The sequence below is a fragment of the Archocentrus centrarchus genome, chromosome 1 (assembly GCF_007364275.1).
Source record: "Archocentrus centrarchus isolate MPI-CPG fArcCen1 chromosome 1, fArcCen1, whole genome shotgun sequence".
NCBI lineage: Eukaryota > Metazoa > Chordata > Actinopteri > Cichliformes > Cichlidae > Archocentrus > Archocentrus centrarchus.
In genome coordinates, this window is record NC_044346.1 from 12,292,442 (window position 1) to 12,318,925 (window position 26,484).

Here is a 26,484-nt window from a genome sequence, read left to right on the forward strand (position 1 = left end):
TAGGGTTAGTGGTTAAGCTGTAGTAGGACGGGATCAGGGCAACACCAGGCAAGCAAAGAAGAAAAAAAGTCACCTCTTGGGTTCTTGAGATCATGAGCCAAAAAAGACTCTTTATATGAGGCAAGAAGGGGGAGAAAAAGACAAAGAACAAGTTGCATTAACATCTACGTGGAAAGAACAACTGACTTAGAACATGAATGAAATGAGAACAATGAACACTGACGGGCAAATAATGACTGAGTGACAGGTCAGTGAGTACACAACAGCGCTGCCATTGTCTTAAACCGACTTCTCGAGGTGTGTAATCACGAGTTGGAAGAGCTCAGCGCTGAAACATGAAGGCAACACTCGAGCTGCTTGTTTAATTTCATTTCTGCGTATCTTAGTAATTAGCTTCTGAATCTAAAAAAAATAAATAAATAAAAGAGAGACTTTAGGGTCGGACGAGGTTTGTCAGTGGAAGATAATGGCAGCTCTACAGCCTACACTTCACATCCTAACACAGAGGACAAAACTAGAAACTATGGAAGCTAGAAGAGTACCTTCTCCTTCCACCGTGTCAACAGCAGAGTTGACAAGGTGGATAACTGTCACAATGGAGGCTTGTGAGAGGCAGGGGAGAGGGGAGAGTGGGTGGAAGAGATCTAGCATTAGTACAAATGCTTTTATCACCTATCAAAGAAAGAAAAATAAAACACATATGGAATGCACATGGGTGGTGCCAACACAAGCAACACATCCCACAAATGTCGCTGTCCTTATTGCTAGATAAGCTTTGTTTGCCTTTTTTTTTTTATTGGGGGGGGGGGGTGTTAATGCTCGGCACAACACAATGGTGGGATACAGCGATAGTGGTGGTGGTGGTGGTGATGTGTAATGTGTTTGTGTAGGGGGAAGATAGGAGGGTCTGGTTTTGTTTGTGCAGGATGACACACCAAACAACATACTGAGATGCTACTGGGTGCCACGACAGTACAGATGGAAGAATCAGTGAAATTCCCCAGAGATAGAAACTCATTTCCAACTAAGAGAAAAGCCCGTGTGTGTGAAAACACACCCAATAAATTAGAGGAAAAAAGAAATTACCTATACACAAAATTCTAATTATTCAATTTGGATTTGCTGTCACTTTGGAAGGCACAGATGAAGGGTTTGATGACTTATGAGCAGCGCAGTGCCCATTGTGATATCTAAGCAATGATGAAAGGCAATTAAGTACGACATGGAAAGAAGTGAGAGAACATAAAATGTGCTTGAATACCCTTTTGATATGTTCCTTGATGTTTGCTTTAAACACCGTTTGGAGCTATTTTTGGGAAAGAAAAAAAAAAAAAGAGGAAAAAAGGAAGAAAGGCATGCTTGTAAATAAAAAACAAAAAACAAAAATAAAACGTAGATGTCTGTCAAAGTCAATGATCTCGTGAGCTGTTGCAAACAGAATATAATGCCGTTTTTACTAAGTCATCAAACTCCTTTTGAAGCTTAACGCAGGTGAACAGAAAACAAGGTCAAATTTTTTTCTGTAAATAATCCCCAGAGAATTGGACAATACGAGTCGCTGTGATTGCTTCCGTCTGTACCGGCAGTGATTGAGGACTTACAGGCCGGAACCCCTATTTAAAACCTTGTTCTGGATCTGTGGACTGATTTGATCCATATGGGAGCTGAAGCCCCGCAGCAAAAAGAAGAAGAAAAACAAAAAGGACAAATGACCCCAGAGCCACTATTGGGCCATCCATTCTGAGCATGCAAAGAAAAAGTGTTAGCGCTCAAATCAACAAGACAAAGGCAAATGTTGCAAAATCCTGCAGGCTGATCAGAGAAAAGGAACAACAACAAAAAAACATGCATTGAAAATAATGACATCTCACAGATTTATGTGCCAGAAATGTTCAAACTGTGGTGTCTTGTTAGTTTTTTTTTTTTCTGAAATGCTAAAGAGGAACAGATTTAACATGGCAGCATACCGTTATCGTCACAGGACTCTGACTGGAAGGAGCTGAGGGACTGGACCTCAGACATGCTGCCTCTGGTATTGTAGGGGTGGCAGGCACTGTCCTCCACAGGCTTCTTGGTCAGACACGGTTCCAAATCCACAACTTTAGCTGGAACAAAAAGCACAATATGGTTTTAGTGACACAGCACCAAATCTACTTTTAAATACAGAAAATGCCCTGTGGTCAAGTGCAGTTTTAAAAGAATCAAATTGGTTTAAAAAAAAAAAAAAAAGTCCAGTGAAATGGGCTCTACTGTTAAGCACAAGGAAAATGTTGACATATAAAACCACATTCTCAATAGACTTTAATATAATTCATTTTAAGTGTCTATAACATCCCAAGAAGTGGAAATTTAGTGGAAAGAACAACAGAATTTGGTGTGAATTACAGAGCAAGTACCAAATGTCATTTTAGTCATTTTAAATAGACGAGCTGGTTGGATTTCCAAAAATCACTTTGTGTTCATATATGGCGGCCTGTATCCTTGCCTGAAGAATGTTTTACAGGTTTAACAAATATTTGTAAAAAAAAATGTTTAACTGTGTAAGTCTGTTGCTTCTATTTTCCATATAACCAGTGCCAAATGCCCTGCTAGTGTTATGCCATTTTCACACATAACCTGATGAATTCATGAGAATCAGGATATCGGGAAATTTCCCAGATGTGCAGTTTCACTGACACAGCTCGAAACAGTCAGCTTCAGGTACATTCACACAAGTGGAAATACCCTCTCTTTTTAAGCGAGGTGCTGCCTGGAACGAATGCGCAGGCTGAAGCACATTTGCCAGAATGCACTATTAACTGCACTATTTGCACGTTGTTATGATGACACCACACAGACTATCTACTAGAGTCAGTCTTTAATTTGCTTAAAGTTTAGAGCTGCAGTGCATGTGTGAAAACAGCTGGAATCAAACTTACCGTCATAATCGTAATCCCAGTTTGGCTTCTGGATGGAGTCGCTGTCTGAGACAGAGTTGGATGGTGGGGGAGGAGGGAGATTGGGTGCTACGCTGCACACAGCCACGGTTTTGCGGTGCCCGTGCACAGAATCTGGGTTGAAGGTGCTGAACTCGGGATGCTCTGGGATGGTGGAGCCCTCAAATGAGTTCCTATCCAAGTTGTTTCGTGAGTCGCTTGGAATACTGGGAGTGTAGGAGATGGGCCGCACAGGCACCTGAGGAGGGATGTCTGAGTAGATGTTTTTGTTGAGTTTGGCATCAAAATAAGGTCTCTGGAGGAAGGACTGAGGCACGCTCGAACCTCCAGGAAGTTTGTCGTCGTCGTCGCTCTTTGACTTGCCACGACAGGCCTTCTTGCGGATGATGATAAAGAGCAGGACCAGTATGAAGATACTAGACACAAAGACCACAATGCCTATCACCTCCTCCAGACCAATGTTCCAGGAGTTGGAGACTAACTCAGTGCTGCGAACATCATGGAGTTCACACACTGATCCACTGAAACCCTGCGAGCAGTTGCACTTATAGGAACCGTATGTATTCTGGCAGTGTCCTCCGTTGGCACATGGATTCTTGATGCACTCGTCAACATCACTCAGGCACCTGGACAACATATTTGAATTCACTGAGGTGTGTTGGAGGGTTAAAAAAAATGCTGTTTGTAACTCCTGTTGCAAAAGATCAGATCTACCTACTAGGAGTTTTTAAATAACTAAGTGTAATTGCTTTATTTGAACTTCAAACTGACATACCTGTCTCCCTGGAAGCCTGCTTCACACTCACATACTGGACCATCCAGGCTGTCAATACACTTTCCGCTGTTTTTACAGGGGTTGTCTCTGCAGTACGGCCCCAACTGACACCTGCATTCACAACAAGATTACTCCAGCTCGAAGCCTTGAATTCTAAAATGAGTTATTACTGCCAAAGCATTTTCATTCTGTAGGTGAATTAGTGAAAATTTGCAAAACATTTACAAAAATGACAACTCCCAGGCCTCTTTCCCACCAACAGGGTTCCGGAGCCAGAGCCGTAATTTGAACCGTTAGGCGGGTTTTCCACCGCCGAAACACTCGGTGCTCGGCCGAAAAACGGGTTCAACACCGGCCCTGCAAACTAGCTGGTCTCCAACCACGAACGCGTGACGAAAGCAGCAGAAGGGTGTGACTCTGCCGTCTCAACATCAAGTTTTCTACCATATTAAATGTGTATTACATGAGAAAAGCGAAGCAATTTTCACGGCTGTGAATTAGGTTGGGCTCTGAGATGGAACTTGTTGCTTTGTATCAGTTCATATCACAGATAAAAGGACACAAAGTGCGTACTTGTCGTCTTGCTCTAATCGCTGTCTGTGTTTCTGTCTGTGCTGCACACAGATGCTGCAGTAGTTTGGTTTGGACCATAAAACGTATTTGCAGCACAAGAAAGGGGAGCGTGTTCTCCCACGTTTGTGCACTTCGGCTTCCGTGTCCAGACGAAGACCCGCCCACACCCATACGTAAAGGAGCAGTTCACAGAAACGCGGTGGGAACGCGGGCCCGTTCTTAAGCGTTTCGCTGGTTCATTGGGAACAGCACGGGCACTGGCACGCAAACCGGTTCCTCGGCGGTGGGAAAGTAGCACCAGAGACTTGAGAAATACTCCAAATATTAACATCACATGAGGCAATTTGAAGCATGCCAAAAATAATGTCCCTCCATGATGGCACAGCAATGCTGCATGTTGTGCACTATGAAGAAAAAAATTAATACCTTGGTCCTGAGTACTGCCCTCTGCACTGGCAGTAGAATTCACCTGCACGAGCCACACAGGTGCCACCGTACAAGCAGGGGTTGGAGGCACAAGGACTTATGGCGATCTCACAGTGTGTGCCCATGAAAGAGGCAGGACACTTGCAGAAGTAGCCTGTGGGGTTTAGAAAAACATGCCAATGAGGAAAATAACAAGCGGAGTGAACGAACGGACATTTTTTGTCATCATAAATCAATTTTTCTTTTCTAAATTAGGCTGGTGTGTTTTAAAAACATCCTGCAGATGTTTTACCAAAAGCCTTTCGGTGATGGCAAGTACTGTAATTATGCCCCGAACCGCTGGCAGGTTTTTAATGTGAAACACATGCAGAAGTGTTGAGTATGCATCAACAGCAAACAGCCCTAACTGCAAATTAACACAGCACAGGCACACATCAGAATGAAATGTTTATCCTAAAATATGATAAAATATACATATTAAGCGGAGAACAGCTGGTCTAGATCAAAATCATGGCTCCCCTCTTAATTTGAAAATTTGTGCTACTCCTGGAGGCAGGTAAATGAGATTGATATGTCTGACAGGCAGCAATACATAATAGATAAAGACTTTAGGACACATTACAACTTCTCAATGAAACCCAGGATATGTGCGAGTACTGGAAAATAAGTGAGTGCAATGAGCCAAGCAGGACATCACGAACCTCCATTAGGCAGCGAGGTGCAGCTCCCTCCGTTAGTGCAGGGGTTGCTAGAACAACTCTCAGCAGGTGCGACTGCACAGCCTGGAGCCACGTCCACCATGTCCTCCAGCACAGCATGAGCCCAGCGAGCTCTTGTGTTAAGAGGCAGTTCTTGGCCATTCAGGGTGATGGCCTTCATGCATCCACGGAGCCCATTAGTAACAAGTAGACTGCGTCCGTGGCGAGGGGAGGTGTGCTGGCGTACGTGACCGCCAAAGTAAATGCTGTTGTCAAGATTGAGGGTCCGCAGAGTGCCCGGGGCTGTGCCCGAGGCTGCGTGTACCCTGTCCAGCACGAGTTTAGCATAATTACCGTCCACCTCCAGTGAAACGGAGTGCCACTCCCCGTCATTAACCTGAGCGCTTTGGACCAACACGAGACCCGGGCCGCTGCCACAGTCAAACTTGTACTGCAAACGGCCGTTCACAATCTGTTTCGGTGACAGAAAATACATCTTTAGAATATGCTATACACCCAGCATATATCACAACAGGACATTCATCTCAAGATGACTCAAAAGTATTCAGATCACTATTTTAAATCAGTCTCTCATACAGGATGCTTCCACTCCACTGGCCTTGAAAGAACTTCACAGAAAACAACAGCTTTATAAAACAATTAAACTTCTGTTCAAGTCTCTGAAAAAAACAACAACCAGCAGCCCATTAAACAAAATCTGTCTCTTAGCCAGCCCCGTTCTTCCTCTAAAGTCTGGCATGTTGTCTGCTGTACCAGACAGACTCGAAAAGGAATGTGTGGAAAACTGCTTTCTGTTTCCATCCCACTACTAAAATAGCTCTTGTGTGTGTTTTTCAACCCACCACCACATTCCCATAGTCCCTCATGTGAAAGGAGGTTTGAAATGGTTTTCTTGAACCCTTCAGCATACTTGGTTGGTACACATGGCTGGTTGGTCTTGAGAGAGGGCGGGTCAGTTATGTGTTTTTTAGGCCCTTCTGATATGGAAATGCTGGGCAGCAATACAGAGACGGGCTAAGACATGCAAAGGGACAGTCACTCTAGGCTTACTCACGATAAGCAAAGTTATCCATTCAGTTTTAAAATGACAGAAGGGAAAAACACACCATGAGTGAAATATGGGACTATAAAATAGGTTTGCACACACCTCAAGGATGCTGTAGTCTGTCCCTTTAGCATACATGACAGTAGCATGGATGGAGAAAGTCCTGAGTCGCAGAGATAGCTTCATCAACTCCTTGTTTTCATTCTCCATCAGATGGTATTTCACATAACCATTTCCACTGAATGTGAGTGAGTGGCCATCTGGGATGGAAGTAACACACATGTACACGTAAGACAAAACAGCAGTGTAAATTCAGAAAATCCTTATGACTTACTAATAGAAAAGGTAAATATATCCAAGACTGCAGATAAAGTCTTACCAGAACATTTGCCTTTTTTGCCTTCAGGACACACACAACTGTATTCAGTGTCTCGAGGATCTGCCACACACTCCATACCCTCAGGACAAGGGTTGTTCTCACACAGGTTGTTCAACACGGGGCATCTGCCACCTAAATGCCAAAATACTGCTGGTTAGACTAAAAACTCTATCAGACCATAAATGAGCAAATATGTGGGTACACGAGGTGTAATCAGGTACCTTCACACTGGCAGGTCGCGGTTCTCTGGTGTCGTGGGGTGACGAAGCTGAGGCGGGCCGTGCTGTAAGTGGACATGGCGTTTTTATCCAGGGAGATGACCTCATCGCAGAAGTGTAATGGACAGTCCAGACCTGTGCACAGCTTCTGTACCACCCGCACGATGCGGATGCCCGTCATCTCCTCGATCACAGCTGCAGAGGAGTTCAGCTTCCGGAAGACAACCTGAGGAAAATTGAAAAACCAAAACACTCAATAAACTGCTTAAATTGAGTGCTCTAATTAGTCGTTAGTCAATGGAAAATTAATCAGTTGAAGTCATTTAAAGGGCAGAGCTGAACTGGTGACTAATCAACTGCCTAATTGACAGCATTAATTAGCAAAAAAAATTTATTGTTAGTCATTTTTAAAGCAAGTTTATAGAGCACGTTAATAGTTAGCTCAGACTTCTTAAAAAGGGCTTTGAAAGGCATGTCTGATCATAAATTCTGACTGTAAAATAAGAACCCAAACGCTTCGAGTACAACAGACTTGATGAAATACTGAATTCCTGGATTCTTGAGTCAGTCTGTCAAATGTAGTACAACATGTTTAAAGCTCAATCAGCTATTTGTTCTCAACAAACTGCACCGTGTTTATCGGTCATGATTTTCAGTTTGAATAATTCATTCATTGAGATTCAGTGTGTGATTTAAGGTAGTCCTTAGTTTTTTTTTTGAGCAGTACATGATATCATTTGGATTCGGTTTAACAGAATGAGTTGTAGCACTTTTCACGGTGGCTATTTTGACATGAAATAGTAGTTTACCACAGGTGTTACCTGTCGCTTGCACCTCATTTATGACAACTATGAACTTTTTATAAACTAACTGTTGAACGGACTTTGTGGTCAAATTAGCCAGATTAGCAATAAAATAACTGCTGCCGGTTCAAACATGTTACTAAACTCTTTTGCGTTAACCACACAATAACATTCTGCAAGCTGCCACAGATAAGCTGAAAAGTTAAACTGCTTCCTAGTCTTACCTCCTGAGATTGGTAGGGGCTGCCAGCTCTCTCTAATGTCAACAGAACATCCAGATCTCCTTGCTCAGACGGTTGCAGGCTCACTAACTGAACCTCGCTCCTCCTAACTCCAGCAATGTTTCTCAATGCTCGCTGGAAGTTGCGCCAGTGGTCCCCAATAAACTCCTCAGGTGCGATATTTGCAAAGCGCACTGCAACAGAGTTATCCAGGGCCTGATGAGCTGCTTGTCTGACATGCACAGTGACATCAGCTGGCGTGGTGAAGCGCCCGTCAGTCACTGTCACGTTGAGAGGGTAATGCCCCACATCGAGTGGCCGGAGGGCGATGATTTTGCCATCGGAGGGCGACACTGAAAATAAGGTGCTGCTCTCATCTGAGGAAAATGAAGGAGCGAGGCTGTAGGTGAGAGTGTCGTAGATGTCTTGGTCAGTGGCGTGGATCTTGCCCAGGACTCCTCCAGAGTATTCCTCGCCAGCGGTCGACACAAATATGTCCAGTGGAAGAACGACTGGAGGGTAGACACTCTCTTCAATTACACGCACGCTGATGAAGGTGGTGGAAAAGAGCTGTGGTTTGCCGCTGTCTGACACCTGAGTATGAGGAAAAAGAGAACGTCCACGTTGAATCTTTATTCCAACAGCAGAGGGCAATCAAGCTCTTGTGCTACTCACATCCCTAATCAAAGAGCATCTACATATTGTAGGTGCAGCCCATTTTAAAGCCAACAAGAACATGCATTATAGGATTCACACTTTCACAGAGATGGTCATCAGCTCTGCGAGAGAAAAACAAAGATGAGTCACATCTGAGCGTGCATCTTGTGTGTAACAAGACATCACACATTTCATGTCCTCTCTGCCCACACATTTTTTTCTCTGTTCTTTCCTCTAAGGTGACACGTGATCGAGCCAAATCAAAGCAAATCTCTTATTTGAGCTTCTCCTGTGAGAGGCATGCTGATGCAGCTGCTTGATGGTATTTCAATTCTGCACCTTACAACAGCCTATGAAGCTGAATTTAGAATACATTTAGAAGCTTGAAAGGATGGAGATGCAGAGTGGAACACTGAGTAGTTGGCAAAATGAGGGAGCGTGACAGTAAAGGTACAGAGAGGAAAAAGAGAGAAGACGAATAGATCAGATTGTCGTGGCTCGATGGTTAAATCAATACAACCTCTCAACTCTGGTTTCTCCTTGGCGCTGTGACTCACCTGTGCTTGTAGTAGGTAGTTTTCTTTACTTTTCCTACTCAGCGCCCCCATAGCCAGTAGAGCTCCCTGCTGATTGATGTGGAAAGCATTGCCGTCATTCCCATCCACGATGGCAAAGGTGAAAGGTGGGCCGTTGTGAGAAGCGTCCCGATCGGTTACAGTGAGCAGAAGAACACTTGTGCCTTTTGGTCGGTTTTCCTGTGGGATACAGGAGAGGTGTTCTTAATACTGTGCTGAGAAGAAGTGGTTATCATGAAGCTATTCGCCCTGATGTTTAACTTCAAATGTCTTTCAAAAGTTAAGATATTTGCTCAGAAAACAAAATAAATCCTTCTGACCACCCTCACCAAGTCAAAACGTGTGTTTGAAAAATACTCTGGTTTTCAGCCAAACAATTCCCATCAACCTCAGCTCAAATGCCACCATACTAACTTTCTCAGCTGAGGCAATAAACATTTTAAACATCAGGCTGAATGCTAGCATTTAGCTCAAAGTACTGCAGTGCTTAACTAAAGACTCAAGACTATAGACACTTTTCATTATAGACATTTTTCAGTTGTCCCCATCTAAGAGCCTGTCCACAAACTTGCTTCTCATAAGTAACAGTAAAAGGGAAGATGGCAGTTTTATAGGCAGGACTCTTTGTTTTCTGTCTCTGAATGGGCTTCAAATTTGTCTCCTCTGTTGATTCTTTCAAACTCTTGTCAAAACGGACTTTTTCTTCTTGGGGGAAAAAAAACAGTGCATACTACGTGTGTTGGGGTTTTTTTTTTTCTCGCTCTGTTTCTGTGGGATTTTGTACTATACTTTGATCAAGGCTTCTGTATAAGTAAAATACAGAAGTGCCTAATCTGTTTGAAATATATTATGCTTATTTATCTTATGTTTCTAAACAGGGGAGAAAACTGGAAATGAATCTTCTTTGTCCCTGTCTTTAGATTTTTTTTAATCTCCCAAACTGAATTACATGCACCTTCCTCAGTTCAGTCAGCTACGCTTTATTAGCTTAGTACCTTCCATATTCCCACTGTCCATCACTCCTCCCTTTCTTCCATCCCCATCTGATTTTTTATACTTAAAATGCAGCCTGTGTCTTTCAATTCCCTCACGGTCCTCTTTATCCCCCTTCCTCACCTCTGTTCTCGCTCCATCCTCCTACTTGCTTCTTGACATTCTAGTCGCACAGTCTCCTATTATTACTCCCTGTTAATCCCTCTCTCTGTGTCCACTGCAATCTCCCCCCACTGCACCTCCTCCTCTTTTTCTTCCTTTCCAACTCTAATCAGCTATCCGCATTGACCCCTTTCCCCCTCTCACCTGGATGATGAGGCTGTAGTTGGCCTGGGAGAAAAGGGGGGGTTATCATTGATGTCTGAGATGTCAATGTTGATCATGGTGCTGCTGGAAAGAGGGGGTGCCCCATTATCCGAGGCTACCACTGTTAGCGTATACCCAGATGTCTAAGAGAAAGAAAGAAAGAGAGAGAATTACCACACACAGGCAAAGTTACATTTGCATGCAATAAAGCAGCGGAGATCAGTATACAAGCTTCCCTATTAGGTCTAACATGACTTTTGATTGGATTCTGCATAGACCGCAATTAGTTCCTAGGTGGATTAAACTCTATATGAACAGTCAGCATTGAATCTGCTGTTTCTCTTACTGCCTCTCTGTCCAGCTGGCGAGCAACTTTAAGCTCCCCTCTGACTGGATCAATGGTGAATGGGCTGCCTTGGTTACCGGCCACAATGGAGTACCGCACGTGGTTGTAAGAAGGTCCATCAAAATCCTCAGCCATCACCTGTGAATCAATCAAACATGAAAAAAAAAAAATTTATCAATCAACAGTCCTTGAAAAGAGGGTTCTTGTACATGTTATGCTAACATGACCTCTTAAAACCTATTTCTCAATCAGCTTTAAATAATTACCTGCTGGAATAATCGTTACTCATCATTACTAGATTTACATTTATTTCTGTACTTGTCACTATGGTAAAGTGGTTGAGATGCACATGTGTGAGTGTGTGTGTGTGTGTATGCAAAAAAAAGGCAAAATAGCACAATTTGTGAGAATAACTAACAGAGCAATAATCGGATGCCTCCAAAATGAGGACGAACTCCAGCTCCACTCTCTGGAGCTGATGACAGTTCTTGCTCTGCTCTGCAGGGTCAGTGAGCTCTGTGCAGACACGTGTCAATGAGCCAGGTCTTCAACTACCGTTGGTTTAGGCAATGAATGGCAATCCAGATGGCAGCATATCTCCAGAGTAGACAAGACCTACCACCTACAGCTGCAGCTGACTACTGTGAAGTTTGTCCATTCATGGGACAAGAGACTATATTGGCAGACATCAAGAGCTGCCATAACAGTGTCGGTATACTAGTATCAAAAAGAACGACACAGGAAGCTAGTTAGTTAAGAGAAACTAAACTTTCAAAATAAGAGGGAAAGGATTAGTCTTACTCTTCTAATACTGCACTATTGTAACACTATACGTACAAACTTATATTTCTTCCGTTCACCCTCCTGCTACACTCGCACACACAAAAAGATAAACACGTGCTTAAGTCTTAAAACCGACCAACCGTCACATATTGAAAGGGATCTCCAGGGAAATCAGCAGACAGTGAAGATTTACAAGAGTGAGACAATGGCAGGTATTAAAATTGTCTGATGGATAATTTATATTCAGGTACATTACACACAGATAAATGGCCACAAGCCGAGATCTTTTATGAGGGGAGGGAGACGGGGTGGGCAGCACAGGCAGACAGAAATCGATGGGAGCGAAAATTTAACTTGCAAAAGCCAGAAAATGGCTTATCTCAGATAGAGGCTTAATGAGTCAAATGCTTTTAATTAACTCTCTGAGCATGTGTGTCAGATAGTGCACAAGAACAGAGGTGCAGTGAGCATGAAGAGCATTGGTCCTAATTTAGCCATTCCACCAGATGGTGAGTTGCCACAGGTGCAGATATATGATAGTGTATTCAGTGAGTAATGGGCAGAGAAGAGAAAGGCTGCGAGGGAAGAAAAATGAGGACAGAGTGAGAAGGTGAACAAGATGACAGATTTAGCTGGAGGAAAGTCCAGAGCGAGAGATGAAAAATGTCTCTCACCCTGTGTGTACTTTTATGGCTGTTTTGCCACAACAAGCACCTGCTGTATATTAAGATGTCTCTTAAGACAGCGCGTGCACTCTTACCGCCATCACCGTCTTTCCTAGCTCGGCGTCCTCACTGATGACGGCTGTGTAGACGTCCTGGCTGAAGACGGGTCTGTTGTCGTTGACATCTGTCAGATTGATGTTCACAGTAGCCATGTCGCTGAGCGGTGGTGAACCACCATCTGTAGCCTCTATAGTAATGTAGTATTCATGAGAAGCCTCGTAGTCCAGCGGCTCAATCACAAAGATGTCACCTGAGGCACAAAACCAGAAATGTAGCTAGCTGACATCATATTTAAAAAAAAAATCTTATATTTATTTTAGTTTATCATCTAAATTTTACAAAACCACACTAAAATACAGTATATTAAAACCTATCACTGTCATGGCAACTACTGCTTTTTAATTGTGAGTAATTTTAAATACAATATTGCTCCTGTAGAGAGGATCTAGCAGGCAGGTTCTTTTATTGGATGTTGTCATTTTGTAGGCCTGGTTATACTTTAACATGCAAACATTTTCAGCTTAAATACACCTTAAGTCAAAACATCATCCCTCACTGATGCTGATTTGGCATTCAAAAATGAAGGCTTGTTCCACTACACTATGCTGCGTCACTGATTACGGAAGGAAAATGTAACCAGGGCTTTTTCTTCTGGTGTTGTAGTGTAATAATGAAGCTATCAAATCACAGTCCAGTTTGAAAGAAAGAAAGGCATTTTTTTTTTTTTTTGGTAAATATACTGTAAATTCTTTCAAAGGTCAAAGGTGGTTTGCTCTAGTTAGGACCAGAAATCTGTTTAGGTGCAACAAAATCTGCTAAGACGCAAAAATGTTTATTTAATTTTTAAGCATGAGAAAAGCGGATGCAGAAAAGCAAAGAAAAAAAAAAGACTGTTTCATTCTACCACATACCAGTTTTTGGGTCCACACTGAACATCCCGTGCTCGTTGCCGCTGATGATGCTGTAAGTGATCTCGCCATTGGCGTCTGCGTCCCGGCTGGCTGCCTGCACTCTGAGTACTTGAGTACCCACAGCCACATCTTCAGACACGGTGGCTGTGTATTCACGGTGCTCAAACACTGGCGGATTATCGTTGATGTCCAGGACGGAGATCACCACCTGGCAGAGGGAGGACAGACGCGGCGAGCCCTGGTCACTGGCACGAGCCTTCAGCTCATATACTGACTGCACCTCGCGGTCCAGCGGACGCTCCAGGCTTATTACACCAGTGTCCTCATCAATTGAGAAAAATCCATCAGCGGACTCAACCAGTGAGTAGAGGATGTTGCTATTCAGACCTGGGATGACAAAGAAGATAATGGACAGGTTTTTTTAAATGTACTATAATGGCAATTACTCCTATTAGTCATGATATGACCCCTTTCAGTTACAGCTCCTTTGAGCTCATGCTGCTTTCTCTTCCACACATATCAGCTAGTGAGTAAAATGCTATGAACAATGAAACTGATGGTCACATAAAGAGAAACACTCCTTTAAGTAGAGGGCGTAAACAAGCATATTGATTTCAACATTGATTGTTGAACGGTTAAATGTCATGTTCCTATGCTGTTCTGAAACATCCATCTTTCACACAGCCTCTGACAAACAGGAGCTTTGAATGTCTAATCATGCCATACTCATAACTCATGTCCTCCCACAAGCAAGACGATCCCAGAAACAAGACAGAGACGGATCACAATAATAATCGTAATGCGTTACTGCAGGTGGCCCCCATTTTGAATATGCTATTATATTCCCATTTATCAGGTAAGTGCCCCCATCCTCTGTAGATCTCATTATCATGCTGGAGTGACTGCCGAGGGGAACCCTGCTTATATAATTTCTCCTCACCTTCAGCTGCTCTGATCATCTTTAGGACAATTGCTTAAATAGTGCTTAAATGAACTGTGTTAAATTCTGATTGGCTAGCTTGCCTTAAACACAGATGTTTATGATCATGGGCTCATGTGGGTCCCACAGGAGAAATGTTTAATATAAAACCAGAAGTGGAACAACTTATTAATTACTGGACTCAGGAACAAGCGGCAAAAGGTGGGGTGAAAAAAGAAAGGCAACGACACAATGGCAAGAACCTAAAAGTTCCTTGTTCCTTGTGAGGATGGCTCCAAAAGCGATTCAGTCCCCAGAAAGTAAACACGTTTATAGCCTGGAACAAAAAAGCCGTTTTGGTCGCAATGAATAGTTTCAACTGTACAGTTGGTGATTTTCTTTTATACAGCTAACCTGCTTTAATATGGTTAATGCTTAAAGATTAACAGGTGTGCTAACCACAGGGAGCTGTGGCCAGCTGCCTCACGGTCGCTAACTAGAGTCAGAAAACTGGAGCTGTCACCAGGTTTGAGCCGTTGGTGCCTTTTGAAGTAATTATCCTGCAAATATTATGACTGCTATGTTATACAGAGAGTCAAAGAAGTTTGTGTTCCAGTTTTTTTACAGTAGCTTGGATACAGCGCACTAACCAAGCTTGCTATTAGTTGATAATTCAGTCCACCTTTTATATACCTGTTTTTAGGCTTTAGCATTTTTATTTTGCTTCTTGTGTTATTATTAATGTTGACTTTTATACAATATTTACATTTTTTTTTCCTTTTAATTTAAATATATTTTATGGAGCGAAATAGGATGACAACCTTTGTGCAACTACGAAAAAAAAAAAAAAATCAGTGGTTGCCTGGTGACTGGACTGAATTTTTTCACATTCTGTGACCAACTGCAAGGAGTTGCAGCAACCACCTGGTTGCCCAGAGGTTAAATGTGCAAGACCCTCGAAGGTGGCCACTTTTGATCGCACTGGTTGCCTGGTGGGAGCCAACCTGTCTCCAAACAATCAATTGCTCTCAGACAGACTGGTTAAAGTTTGCAATTAACTGCCATTTAATTTAGAAACACAAACAGATTGCCAACAAGATGCAATCAGCGTGAGTCAGTCTGTGCTGATGAGCACATCTTGTCATCAAACATGTCTCTTTGCAACAGGGGACTGAATTCAGCTGTCTGCCAACTAGTTGTATTCTGGTTATATTCCTATATAAAAACAAGGTTGCTGAACACCTATGTCATTTTGCAGGTAAACTGCAGGTAGCCCTGCAGCAACTTTGTCACTATTTAGGAATTGCTGTTTTAAATCTTTGAGGTTTGGACTTCATTCTTAATCTAAGTAGTTAATCTAAATTTCTGGGCATGAAGAGGTGGCAACAGAGTTGTGATTTTCACCAGGTTATCAGTTAATTGTTGCATTATTGCAAACAGATTGTATGTAATTGCCTTCATAGTCCAATTCAATCGCAATCAACTGACCTGAAAACAGCAACTGACTGCAACTGGTTGCAGACCTGGTCCATTGGACCCTTTCACAGGCAACGAGATTGCCAGTTCACTGCACACAGCTACAATGATTTTAGTCATTCTGCAGTCTCCAATCACTGTTTCCTTAGTGTGACTGTAGCATTATGCTATTTCTTCTTAAGTTCCCTCTTGGTTTCTGTCAAGTCCACTAATGACTTTTTTTTCTTATGAAATTATAATTTTTTTACTGCAATTTGTTCTTCCATCCATCCATTTCCTAACAGCTTACCCAATTTAGAGTCACTGCTGTCACATGCTGAACAGCTCCAGACATTCAAAGGACTAATTTATTTACTTCATTTTAATGTTATTTTATTCATTTATGTGCCATGTTTTATTTATCTATTTTCATGCTGTAATCATCTATTTGTATTCAGTGGTTTTGGTATAAGTGGACTGTTAAATTCATCTGCCTTGACTAGAACGCACTTTGGGTCAACTCTTGTTTTTAGATGTGCTTAATAAAAAAACATTATTTGACTCGACTTGAGCTGTTTTGTGTCTTCGTGCATTTCCTTAGCTGTGACCTGGAATTTTAAAACATTTAATAACAAACCTGAAGAACATGTACAGAACCAGTCAAAAGTTTGGACACACTCACCCATTGAAATGAATGGGTGAGTGTGTCCAAACTTTTGAGTACTGTATGAATCTGGCACAGCAACAAGATGGACAAAGCAGAATATCATTAAATGCCTCCACACTGACGCAACGTTAGAAAAAATAAAGCAAGAAATCAAGGCAGTGCAGAGGAGGAGACACTCGGATTCAGGTAGAGTGATAAGGTACAAAGCAAAATCAGGGAAGGAATTCCAAAGTTTATCACAGATCAAGGGCATCAGTCTGCGTCTTAATCTTTGTCTGGTTCATAATCATCACACTGATAAGTGCGGCCTTTCAGAGATTGTAACAGTAGGTTTAACTGTGGCAGAGCAATGTGGGTAAGTATCAAATATCATAGAGAGATCATGAAGGCCACGGCACACAGCAGCCAGTGCCAAGAATGAGTCCACTCACAGTGAAATATGAAAAAAAGCAACCTTTTCCTCTTGGGAAGAGGGTTACATTAGGCTTTGCATTTTAAGCGCTGGCTGCAAAGACAGTTGACTGAAGCCGGAGTGAATTGGGTCAGCTATGAAGCTTTTTTTTGTACACCCTGTGTGTCTGTTTGGGATTTGCCAGCTGTGCTCCGAGCTTGCAACTGAATCAAAAATACTAGACAGACACACCGAAAAAAATGTGTGCAATACCCGTATGTGGGAGAAATACCGATCAAATCCCTTTCTGTGTTCATGCAGTGTATGTCTAAATAATTGCTGCTCCAGGCTAAACTGCAGGGAGCACTGTAGTGTTTTTTCCTCCACCCTTCCTTCAAGTACCCTTACCCCCGATGTACAAAATGTAAAGCAAACTTTGTGCCAGCAAAGCCTCCGGGGAGAAATGTCTTAATGGCAGCTTTTTTTTCCTCTTTTCTTTCATTTAACATTTCTCCTTCAGGGATTCGGTTTTAGCATCCCTTTCATTCTGTCAAGCTGTCAGTCCAGCCAAAAAAAAAGGGGGAAACAAAAAGAGACGGTGTCAATTGTCAGTTAACAGGCTGAAATGGTTCTTCAAGCTAGAGTGTTCTGCTTCATTAAACCCAAGGTGCAATCTGAAACGACATGTCCACTAGCTTCTTGAGGGCGGGGAAAAAAAAGAAAGAAACTCAAGGAGTTTAAATGATTGTTAAACTGCATGCTTCAAGCTCTCAGGCCTACCCAAGTGTGAGCCTCTTAGTGATTGGCAATGTTTGCTGAAAGGAGGAGATGCCTCAGATAAATATGTGGCCCCGTGGCTTTGCACCAGGCAATGGGAAATTGTAATCATCCCTTTTGAGAATTCAGCTTGAAGAGAGAAGAATTCATTAGAGTGTAATAGAGCTTTTAATTTGTGGGGTTGATCATTCATGAAAATTCACATTTGTTATCCCTCCCTCTTGCCATTTAGTGCGACGCTGTTCCACAATGGTAAGATAATAACCTGTTCTTAGCAAGTCAGCACTGAATACTCCACCGCTTTAAAAGCTATTTCAAAAGCATAGTCTTGAATCACATGTGCATATGTTTTTATTGTGATCATGAGCTATCCAATATGCTTCTGTTAATGGTGTTTTAAGCACATTTTGCAGGCTGAGCTCACTGTCTCACAGTTAATCTTTTATTGCCTCGGCAGAATTTAAAACTGAATTTTTGGTGGTTTAAATGTTTTGGCTAAAACACAGTTCAGTGCAACATGGCACTGAATAAATATTAACAAATATTACGACTTTAAATCTAAAAATAATCAGAAACAGGGAAGGTCATGGCAGGAGGAGCCCTATCCTACTGATTACTAGTCCAACTGGACAGTTTAATCAGAGAGATTTGGTATGAAGCTTCTTTTTAAAGCATTCTCAATATAATGCCTTCTACCTAACCTACTTATTACTGTATGAGAAAGAATAGAAGTGTGTGTGTGAGCCAAGGACTGTGAAAAGACTGACACTCAGCAGTCAAGGAGTTTAAAGGCTACTCCTCTTTTCTTTTCTTTTTTTCATTTTTTTTTTAATCTTTCCAAGTGAAGTGACAGGAGCTGATGACCCACGTCTTCTTCATAGATGAGTGAAAATGAAATTGCTGAATTTTTGCTTGGGACTTCATTTTATTTTTCATATTAAACACCCTCTTCAGGGGGTTATAGTTTCAAAATGTCAAATGTTATTTGGAGACAGAGAAATTCAACCAAAACAGGAAGCTAAAACTAGCCAGCAAAGTGGTTTAATGAGGAACTAATTACTGTCTGAAATTAAGGACCTACTGTTTCAAAATTACTATGCAGTAATTGTTAAATCTGTCACATTGGGACTTTCATATGTGAATTTTGGCATTTACAGAAGCAGTGTCTGATAGTTGCTTTGCTCAAATAATTAGCTCCATATAGTGTATACACTCCCAGTCAAAGGTTTGGACGCAGTCACCCATTCATATGAATGGGTGACTGCGTCCAAACTGTATATCTGATATTTATATGATTTCCCACTTATAACAGACTTCAGAAAGAATGAATGAGAATCAGTCATAGTAAATAACAGCTTCACTTTACCTAAAATATGCGAGAGAATAAAATTTCTCACCGTATCCAAATCATTTGCTGCCAGTTTTGCCACAAATGTGCCCGTCTCTGTGTTTTCAAAGACTGTGATGGTGTAGGGGTCAGAAGAGAACTGCGGTGGGTTGTCATTGATGTCTTCCACAATGATATGGATGTCAGCTTCACAGTAACGCCCTCCTCCATCCACCGCCCGCACTTTGAACCTGTGCTCATCTTTCTCTTCTCGGTCCAGGGGCTGCAAGGTCTTCAGCTCTCCTGAAGGTAAGACAGGAAGGTTTTGGGAAAAATGTAAAAATGCAGAAACAGGCTCTTGTCTGCCAAAAAAAAAAGCAATCAAAATTCTGAGTTTATGTATGAGTGGACAAACCTAAGCCATTCTAAAGAAATGTAAACCTCTTGTCTACTGTTTACTAACCAAGTAAAAAGCATCCGAACAACTGAAGCCTTTCAAGCGAGAATAAGTAATTGAAGCACGAGAGGATGGAGAGGATAGCAAAAAAAGAGCGGGGTGATGAAGGAAATCATCAGAGTTGGCAGCTAAAAGCAGCTTGGAAGTGTCTTGGGATACAAGGCAGCCAACATACCACAACCTCTCTGGAAAACTCCAGAACCTCTTGGCGGGTCTCATCAGCAATAATCCTACTTGTCTGCACTGGAAAAAAAAAAAATCCCTCTGCATAACAGTAGCCCTGCTGCTGGAAACTCAAAATTGAGGGCTGCCAAAAGACAGCGGGATGACATTGTTGCCTTATTGTTTGCTCTGGTGTCAGCCTCCGCATATTAAGGCTGAATACTCAAGAATTCTGTGTAACAGCAGATATGCTGTTAAAATCTACTGGCTTCATTTGTATAGTTCTTTCATGCTTGGTTTGGATAACCTGCACTGTGTTTTTTCTTGTGTGGCTTCTTTTTTTTTTACACAGCAGTCAGACTGAATGTCTGATTTAGAGGTTCTCCCAGAAGAAATTATTCACAGGAAAGAAGTATAGCAGCCATAAATTCTGTCTTAAGTGTACAACTCTGTACTTTAGTGCCACTGAGGGTCTATCAGTTGCCCTGCAGGGAAATGTTCTTGGCTCTTGAATAAGTAAATAACAACAGAGTGCAAGAAAACTATCTCGCCTCTTCTGATGCTGACAATAACATAATTCACATACAGTGAAACTCACACAGGCAGACACAAACAGTAACTTTTTCAGAATCACAATTCTCATGTAAAATATAAAACTGCTGTCACGCTGAGCTGCCTTTTAGATTGTGTGGCTCCAAGCAGAGGGCTAAGAGTGTTTCATGAGAGACGTTTGCATGAGTGTCCTGCATGCTTTTCCCATAACAATCATAAATGCATTCAACACAGCTAGAAAGCAATCAAACTCAATGACTGTGGACAGAGATGGATTCATAAAGAAAAAAAGAGACAAATTACTCACATAAAATATAAATAGAGCTAATGCTTTTCCACTGAGTTTAAAACACCACATGATTTTTCACAGAATGCTATTTGAACAAATGTCCATTACCACACAGATACACACCTGTGACAGAGTCAATGACGAACAATTCCGATCCAACTCCCTGGAGCTCATAAGAGATTTGGGCGTTTGAGCGGATGTCAGCATCTGTGGCAGAAACCTGCAAAATGAGCCTGCCTGCAGGGGAGTCCTCTGGGACACTTTCACTGTATACAGACTGGAGACAGGTGCAGTGGGAGGAAAAGGGAAGAAATCTAAGTGAATACCAAGAAAGTACACACACAGCAGATAGAAATTAAGAGCAGAAACTACAGCAAAGTGGAGTTTACCTTTTCACATGCTGGGCTGTTGTCATTGGCATCCAGCACCTTGACCTCCACAACAGCTTTGGCAGTGAAGATGCCATCACTGGCAGTAATGTTAAGAGATAATTGTCCTTTTCTTCACGGTCCAAAGACTTCCTGACAGAGACCTTCCATTCATTCTGAATATGTTCGATGGCAAATTGGCCCAGTGGGTCCCCTCCTGTGTGCGGTTAAAAAAAATACTCTACTTTAGCACTAACAACAACCCAGAAGCAGGAAGCAGACAAGGCTAACGGATATATCCTCAATTAATTATTATTGCAACCATAATCTAAATATTCTCTGCTACTTCACAAAATAATATCCCATTTTTACACCAAATACTATTGATAGACAAGCAATCTGCAAACCAAGAAGCAAAAAATGTACATCAGCTAATGATCACGCCAGTTTCTGATTCCTCTTGACTTTGCATGCATATTGAGCTTCTAATTAACACCACAGAAGTATTTTTTCCCCTGGTCTATTTCAAAGCATTATTCAGATAATTATACATTTCTGTAGTATAATGACCTAAATATTTGTTTACAGCTTGAGCAGGTTAGGCAATAACTCAGACTCCTAACAGATAACAGGACTGTGTAATGTCTCAAAGATGAAATATTATCATGATATTAAAGTAGCGTGAACTCCTAATTCCCCCCTAAGCTCTGTTTATGAAAAACTGTAACACAAAGGAGTAGAGAGTAAACTCTTGGCTCACGCCCACCTGTGATGAAGTAGTTGACTTGTTTATTAATGTCTTCAGAATCATCATCTGTGGTGCTGAGGATAGCAATCACCCCACTTGGAGGAGGGTCATCTTCGCTGACTGTGCCTTTGTAGATCTCGCAGTGAAGCGAGGTGGGTTGTCATTCACGTCAGCAACTGTTACCTCCACTGTGGTTCCAGTAATGAGCTGGCCTTTCTCGCCTTGGTCTGTTGCTAAGACAGCAATTTTGTATTTGTCTCTCTTTTCACGGTCAAGCTCTTTTAAGGTGGTGACCCATCCAGTCTCACTATTAACTGCAAACAGCTCAGAGATCTCTGGCAAGTTCTGTTTGGGGTCAAGGCTGTAAATAATACGACCGTTGGTTCCAAAGTCTTGGTCGGTGGCTTTGACTTGGATTACTTGTGTCCCACTTGGAAGGTTTTCCACGACGACAGCCTCATAAGGGTTTGACTCAAAGACGGGTGTATTATCATTAACATCTTTCACCTGGATGTTTACGTTTACAGATGCAACGATCTCATAGTTGTCATACCTGGTTTGGGCAAGCAAAGTGAGCTGGTACCATTTGGTTGTCTCATGATCAAGGTTCTTCTGAAGCTTCAAGGCTCCACTATCTCTATCTACAACAAACATTTCACCTTCATTGCTCTCGGGAGTGTTGCCCTTCACTAGGCTGTAGAGAACTGGTTGCTCACTCACAGCCTGAATCACATCTATCTCTGAGCCAATGGGAAGGTCTTCAGCTATCGTGTAACGATAATGAGGTTCTGGAAATTTGGGAATCGGTATCTCTGGTGCGACAATCCTGATGTAAACCTGTACAACAGAATATTTGGGTGGGGTTCCAGTATCCTTCGCCTTCCCAAAAAATGCATACAGCTCATTTTCAAGTCCAATGAGGCTTTCTTTGGTTACAATGACCCCAGAGTTTGGGTGTATTTCAAAGTTTTCCTCAACATTTTCAACATCCGCCTCAAGTGAATACTCAATGTCAGCATTGCTTCCTTCATCCGTGTCTGAAGCAGCAACTTTAACCACAGAGGTTCCCCTTGGGACATCTGATGCAATAGTGGCTTTGTACTCAACTGCCCTGAATTGTGGGGCATTATCATTGGCATCAGTGAGAATTACATTGACAACACTAAAGCCTACTTTTCCACCACCGTCTTTAGCCATGAGAGAAATAGGAATAACCTTCTCTTCTGTATTTTCACGATCGAGGCTCTCTAAAGTGAAAATCTCTCCATTTGTATTGATAGAGAACTTGTCCTTTGCAAAGTCGTTGACAATCTGATATGTTATTTGCCCATAAATGCCTTCATCTTCATCTGTCGCCTTTGCCTCTGCTACCAAGGTACCAACAGGTGAATTCTCAACAAGCTCTGCCAAATAGTCCACCTGAGAGAAGGTGGGGTTGTGGAAGTTGGCGCCAATAACTGTTACCGTGACGAGGGCTGAGCTTCTGAATACACCATCTGACACCGATACATTAAGATTGTAAAGAGGCTGCATATGTGGCCTGCGGTGGTTGGAAATTGTGATGTCACCGGTGTGTTTGTTGATGACAAAGTTCTGATCTTCATTTTCAGATATTATTGAGAACTCCAACTTATTTGCGTCTGAGCTGTCAGGATCAGATGCCTGAACTTGACTCACAAAGTGTCCGCGTGGAGCCAGTTCGCTGATGGTAGTTCTGTAAGTTCGCTCTGTAAAAACTGGAGCGTTGTCATTCAAATCAGTAACATCTATTGTCACAGTGACATCACTAGAAAGTGCTGGAACTCCTCCATCGACTACGCGGACTCTCAACTTGTGTTGCTGGATCTCTTCGTGATCGAGAACTTGAGCTGTAGAAATTATTCCAGTGTCACGATCAATGGTAAAATAATCAGAGCTCTTCCCCCTTTCCTCAACCAACTGAAAAAATACTTCTTGGTTATTGCCAGTATCGGAATCTTTGGCATCAACTTGCAAAACTGATGTGCCGATAACAGAGGCCTCAGAAATATTAGCATAGTAGGCCTTTGATAGGAACACAGGAGCGTTGTCATTCACATCTTCCAGAATGATATCAACAAACACCTCTGCGTGCGCTCCAGTTAGAGAGTCTGTGGCTCTTACATTTAACTTGTAGGCGGGATGCGTCTCAAAGTCCAAAGGCTGAATCACGTGAATGACGCCTGTGTTGAAATCAATTGAGAACTGTTTGAAAGGATCTCCCTCGGAGATGGTGTACACAATACGAGGGCCTTCAGAATTGTTGGCCTGCACGTGAAGCACAGGGGAGTGTAACTGAATGTTCTCAGGGATTTCAATGCTGTAAAATGGCGTCTCAAACACAGGCATTGCTTTGTTCACCACTCTAACTGGCACTTCTATTTCTGCTGACAGAGCTGGTTCTCCACTATCCTTTGCCATAACAATAATAACAAAGTTTGCGTTAAGTGCTTCTTTCTCAAATTTCTTTTTAAGTGAGATTTCACCAGACGGGCTAATTTTAAAGTGGCCGTGATCCTCCTTAAGCTGATACTGGATATCTGCATTTGGGCCCAAGTCTTTGTCCACTGCCATCACCTGCCTAATAATCTGGCCTTCCTCCGCATCCACCTGAACCAGGGCGTGATAGGGAAGGTTCACAAACATAGGTGCGTTGTCATTTACATCCTCCACAGTCACAGTTACTAAAACGTGAGCCCTATCTTCAGATTTGTCTTCTCTTGTGATCTCAACAACTATATCAAATGTGTCCTGTGCTTCACGATCAAATGGAATCCCAGTTGTTGAGATAACTCCAGATGTGCGGCTGATTTCAAATCTGCTGTCAGGATTTAAAACTTTGTAGAACAAGGGCTCATTCACTTGGTTCCCAACAGCAGCAATGACTGCTAGCGTTTTCTTCTCAGAAGAATTTTCTTGGACGTAGGCTTTGTAAGACTCCCGGGTGAACTTCAGCTTACTTTCCTTGTTTTCCTGTACGCTGATCTTGACTACAGCGACACTGGCAAATCTACCATCAGAAACCCTAACCTTTAACTCATATCTGCTCCGGAGCTGTGTCACATTCTGAATGGAGATTATGCCAGTGATGGGATCCATTTTAAATTTATCACCAATATTTCCCTCAGCGATGGAGAAGAGAAGTTTGGAGTTAGGCCCGGAGTCTGCATCTGTAGCACTGACTTGAATGACTTCTACCCCTTTGTATGTTGGCACTATGACAGTTGTCTCGTACTGTTCTTGGCTGAAAACTGGTGAGCAGTCATTAACATCAATTATTTCAATGGTCACATTGGCCGCTGTCTCTGCAAACAGCCGTGGCATTCCTAGATCATGGACCTGGACTGTGAAGCGGAAAACACTCCTCTGTTCATAATCCAAAGCTGCTGTAATTCTGATGGCTCCAGTGCTTGAGTCAATGGCGAAATAGTTATGTGCAAAAGGTTCAACAATCTGATAGATGAGCATGGCATTCTGGTCACAATCAGCATCAGTGGCATGAATGACAAAAGGCGTGTTTTCGCGTGTCAGAACAACACTGTTGATGGGGGCAGACTCACTGATTACACCTTGAAATTCCCTCTGGTCAAAGACTGGAGGATTGTCATTTTCATCCTTTAGGTGAATCGTAAGCGTTGCATTGCTGGCAAGTCCAGCCATGTTGGTGCCCTGTATGATAAGTTTGTATTGAGAGATGGTCTCATAATCTAAAGCTTTCTGTGTTACAACCACTCCCGAGTTTGGGTTGATATCAAATGCGCTGTCGACGTTGCCACCTTTTATTTGATAGAAAACATGACTGGCTGACGGCTGTGATTGAGGTCACAAAACTTCCTGGAAGGGCTGATTCACTCACTTCTGCAGAAAAAGCCTGTTCAGTAAATCTGGGGACTGCGTTGTCAGAAACTGTTACCACAATGTGTACAGTGGTTGTGGTTGACAGTGCAGGTATTCCATTATCAGACGCTTTAACAGTGAGTTCAAATTCTGTCTTGCTGTTGCGATCAAGCTCTTTGGCTACTGTAATTGTCCCAAGGACAGGGTCGATAGCAAATGAGTTGGCAACATTTCCTGTAAGAGAAAAAAACAAAAGAATAATATATTTTTGTGCATGCTGCTACAGAAAGATGTGTTTAATGAGCCCTGGAATGTCCTTTTTCTCTTTATTATTAAGATAGGTGTTTATCAATCTAAGTCATAATTCTGACTCAAAACAAAGGAAGCAACACTTCATCATATAATGCCATCTCAGCTACTTCAAATATGAACATGCTCAAATGCGAAGTCTAACTGAAGCATGTCACTTGTTTTCATATAACAGATTATTCTAGGAGAGATTCTGAGTGGGATGTGCCCATCTCCCATGTATTTGAAGATCCCCTAAACAAAATATTCAATATTCTCAGATTCTTTGTAAAGTATTTCATTCGTATCCAGAGGGCAGCAGTCCTGATGACTCATGCATTTTTTATGAGATGATTTCATTTGCAATGTTTTGCAATGAAAGCTTTTTGCTGTGAGAAAAATGGGGTAAGAAAAAAAGAGTAGCATTGTAACTTAGCGCATTCACCTGATTCAATGTTGTAAACAATCTCTGCATTAGAGCCCTTGTCTTTGTCAAGAGCTGTAACCTGGAGCACCGCCGAGCCTATGGCAGCAGATTCAAACACTCGACCGGAGTAAGGTGTGCCTATAAACCAGGGTGCATTGTCATTGGTGTCATCCACATTGACGATAACACGCACAAGGTTCCTCTTAACAGGAATGTCCTGATCTCGGACCTATAAAGTAAATTTTATTGAAATAGAGGGAGACACAGGGGAGGAACAAAAGCAGAGACAGACAAGACTGTGAGTGCCTTATCCTAATTTCTTGAATGTTTCTTTTTTTAACACTAGAAACAATTTCAAAATGAACTCTGTTTAACAATATGTCAGAACTTCTCAGAATTTCCACGATCCAT

At 42.2% G+C, this 26,484-nt stretch overlaps 1 protein-coding gene across 1 annotated transcript in view; it reads right to left on the bottom strand.

Annotated features, from left to right (window-relative positions):
* The window catches only part of fat1a (FAT atypical cadherin 1a), a 78,561-nt gene that overhangs the window by 3,530 nt on the left and 48,547 nt on the right, over nucleotides 1-26,484 (bottom strand). Inside the window, 26 exon segments of the mRNA XM_030736139.1 lie at nucleotides 74-109; nucleotides 543-602; nucleotides 1,968-2,105; nucleotides 2,919-3,562; nucleotides 3,712-3,822; nucleotides 4,711-4,864; nucleotides 5,412-5,880; nucleotides 6,577-6,734; nucleotides 6,854-6,985; nucleotides 7,075-7,297; nucleotides 8,099-8,689; nucleotides 9,310-9,507; nucleotides 10,627-10,667; nucleotides 10,670-10,769; nucleotides 10,973-11,110; nucleotides 12,516-12,730; nucleotides 13,392-13,778; nucleotide 18,546; nucleotides 18,998-19,230; nucleotides 20,511-20,664; nucleotides 20,777-20,874; nucleotides 20,877-20,972; nucleotides 21,522-21,644; nucleotides 21,647-25,317; nucleotides 25,319-25,592; nucleotides 26,092-26,302. Coding sequence (XP_030591999.1) covers nucleotides 74-109; nucleotides 543-602; nucleotides 1,968-2,105; nucleotides 2,919-3,562; nucleotides 3,712-3,822; nucleotides 4,711-4,864; nucleotides 5,412-5,880; nucleotides 6,577-6,734; nucleotides 6,854-6,985; nucleotides 7,075-7,297; nucleotides 8,099-8,689; nucleotides 9,310-9,507; nucleotides 10,627-10,667; nucleotides 10,670-10,769; nucleotides 10,973-11,110; nucleotides 12,516-12,730; nucleotides 13,392-13,778; nucleotide 18,546; nucleotides 18,998-19,230; nucleotides 20,511-20,664; nucleotides 20,777-20,874; nucleotides 20,877-20,972; nucleotides 21,522-21,644; nucleotides 21,647-25,317; nucleotides 25,319-25,592; nucleotides 26,092-26,302 — 8,656 coding nt within the window.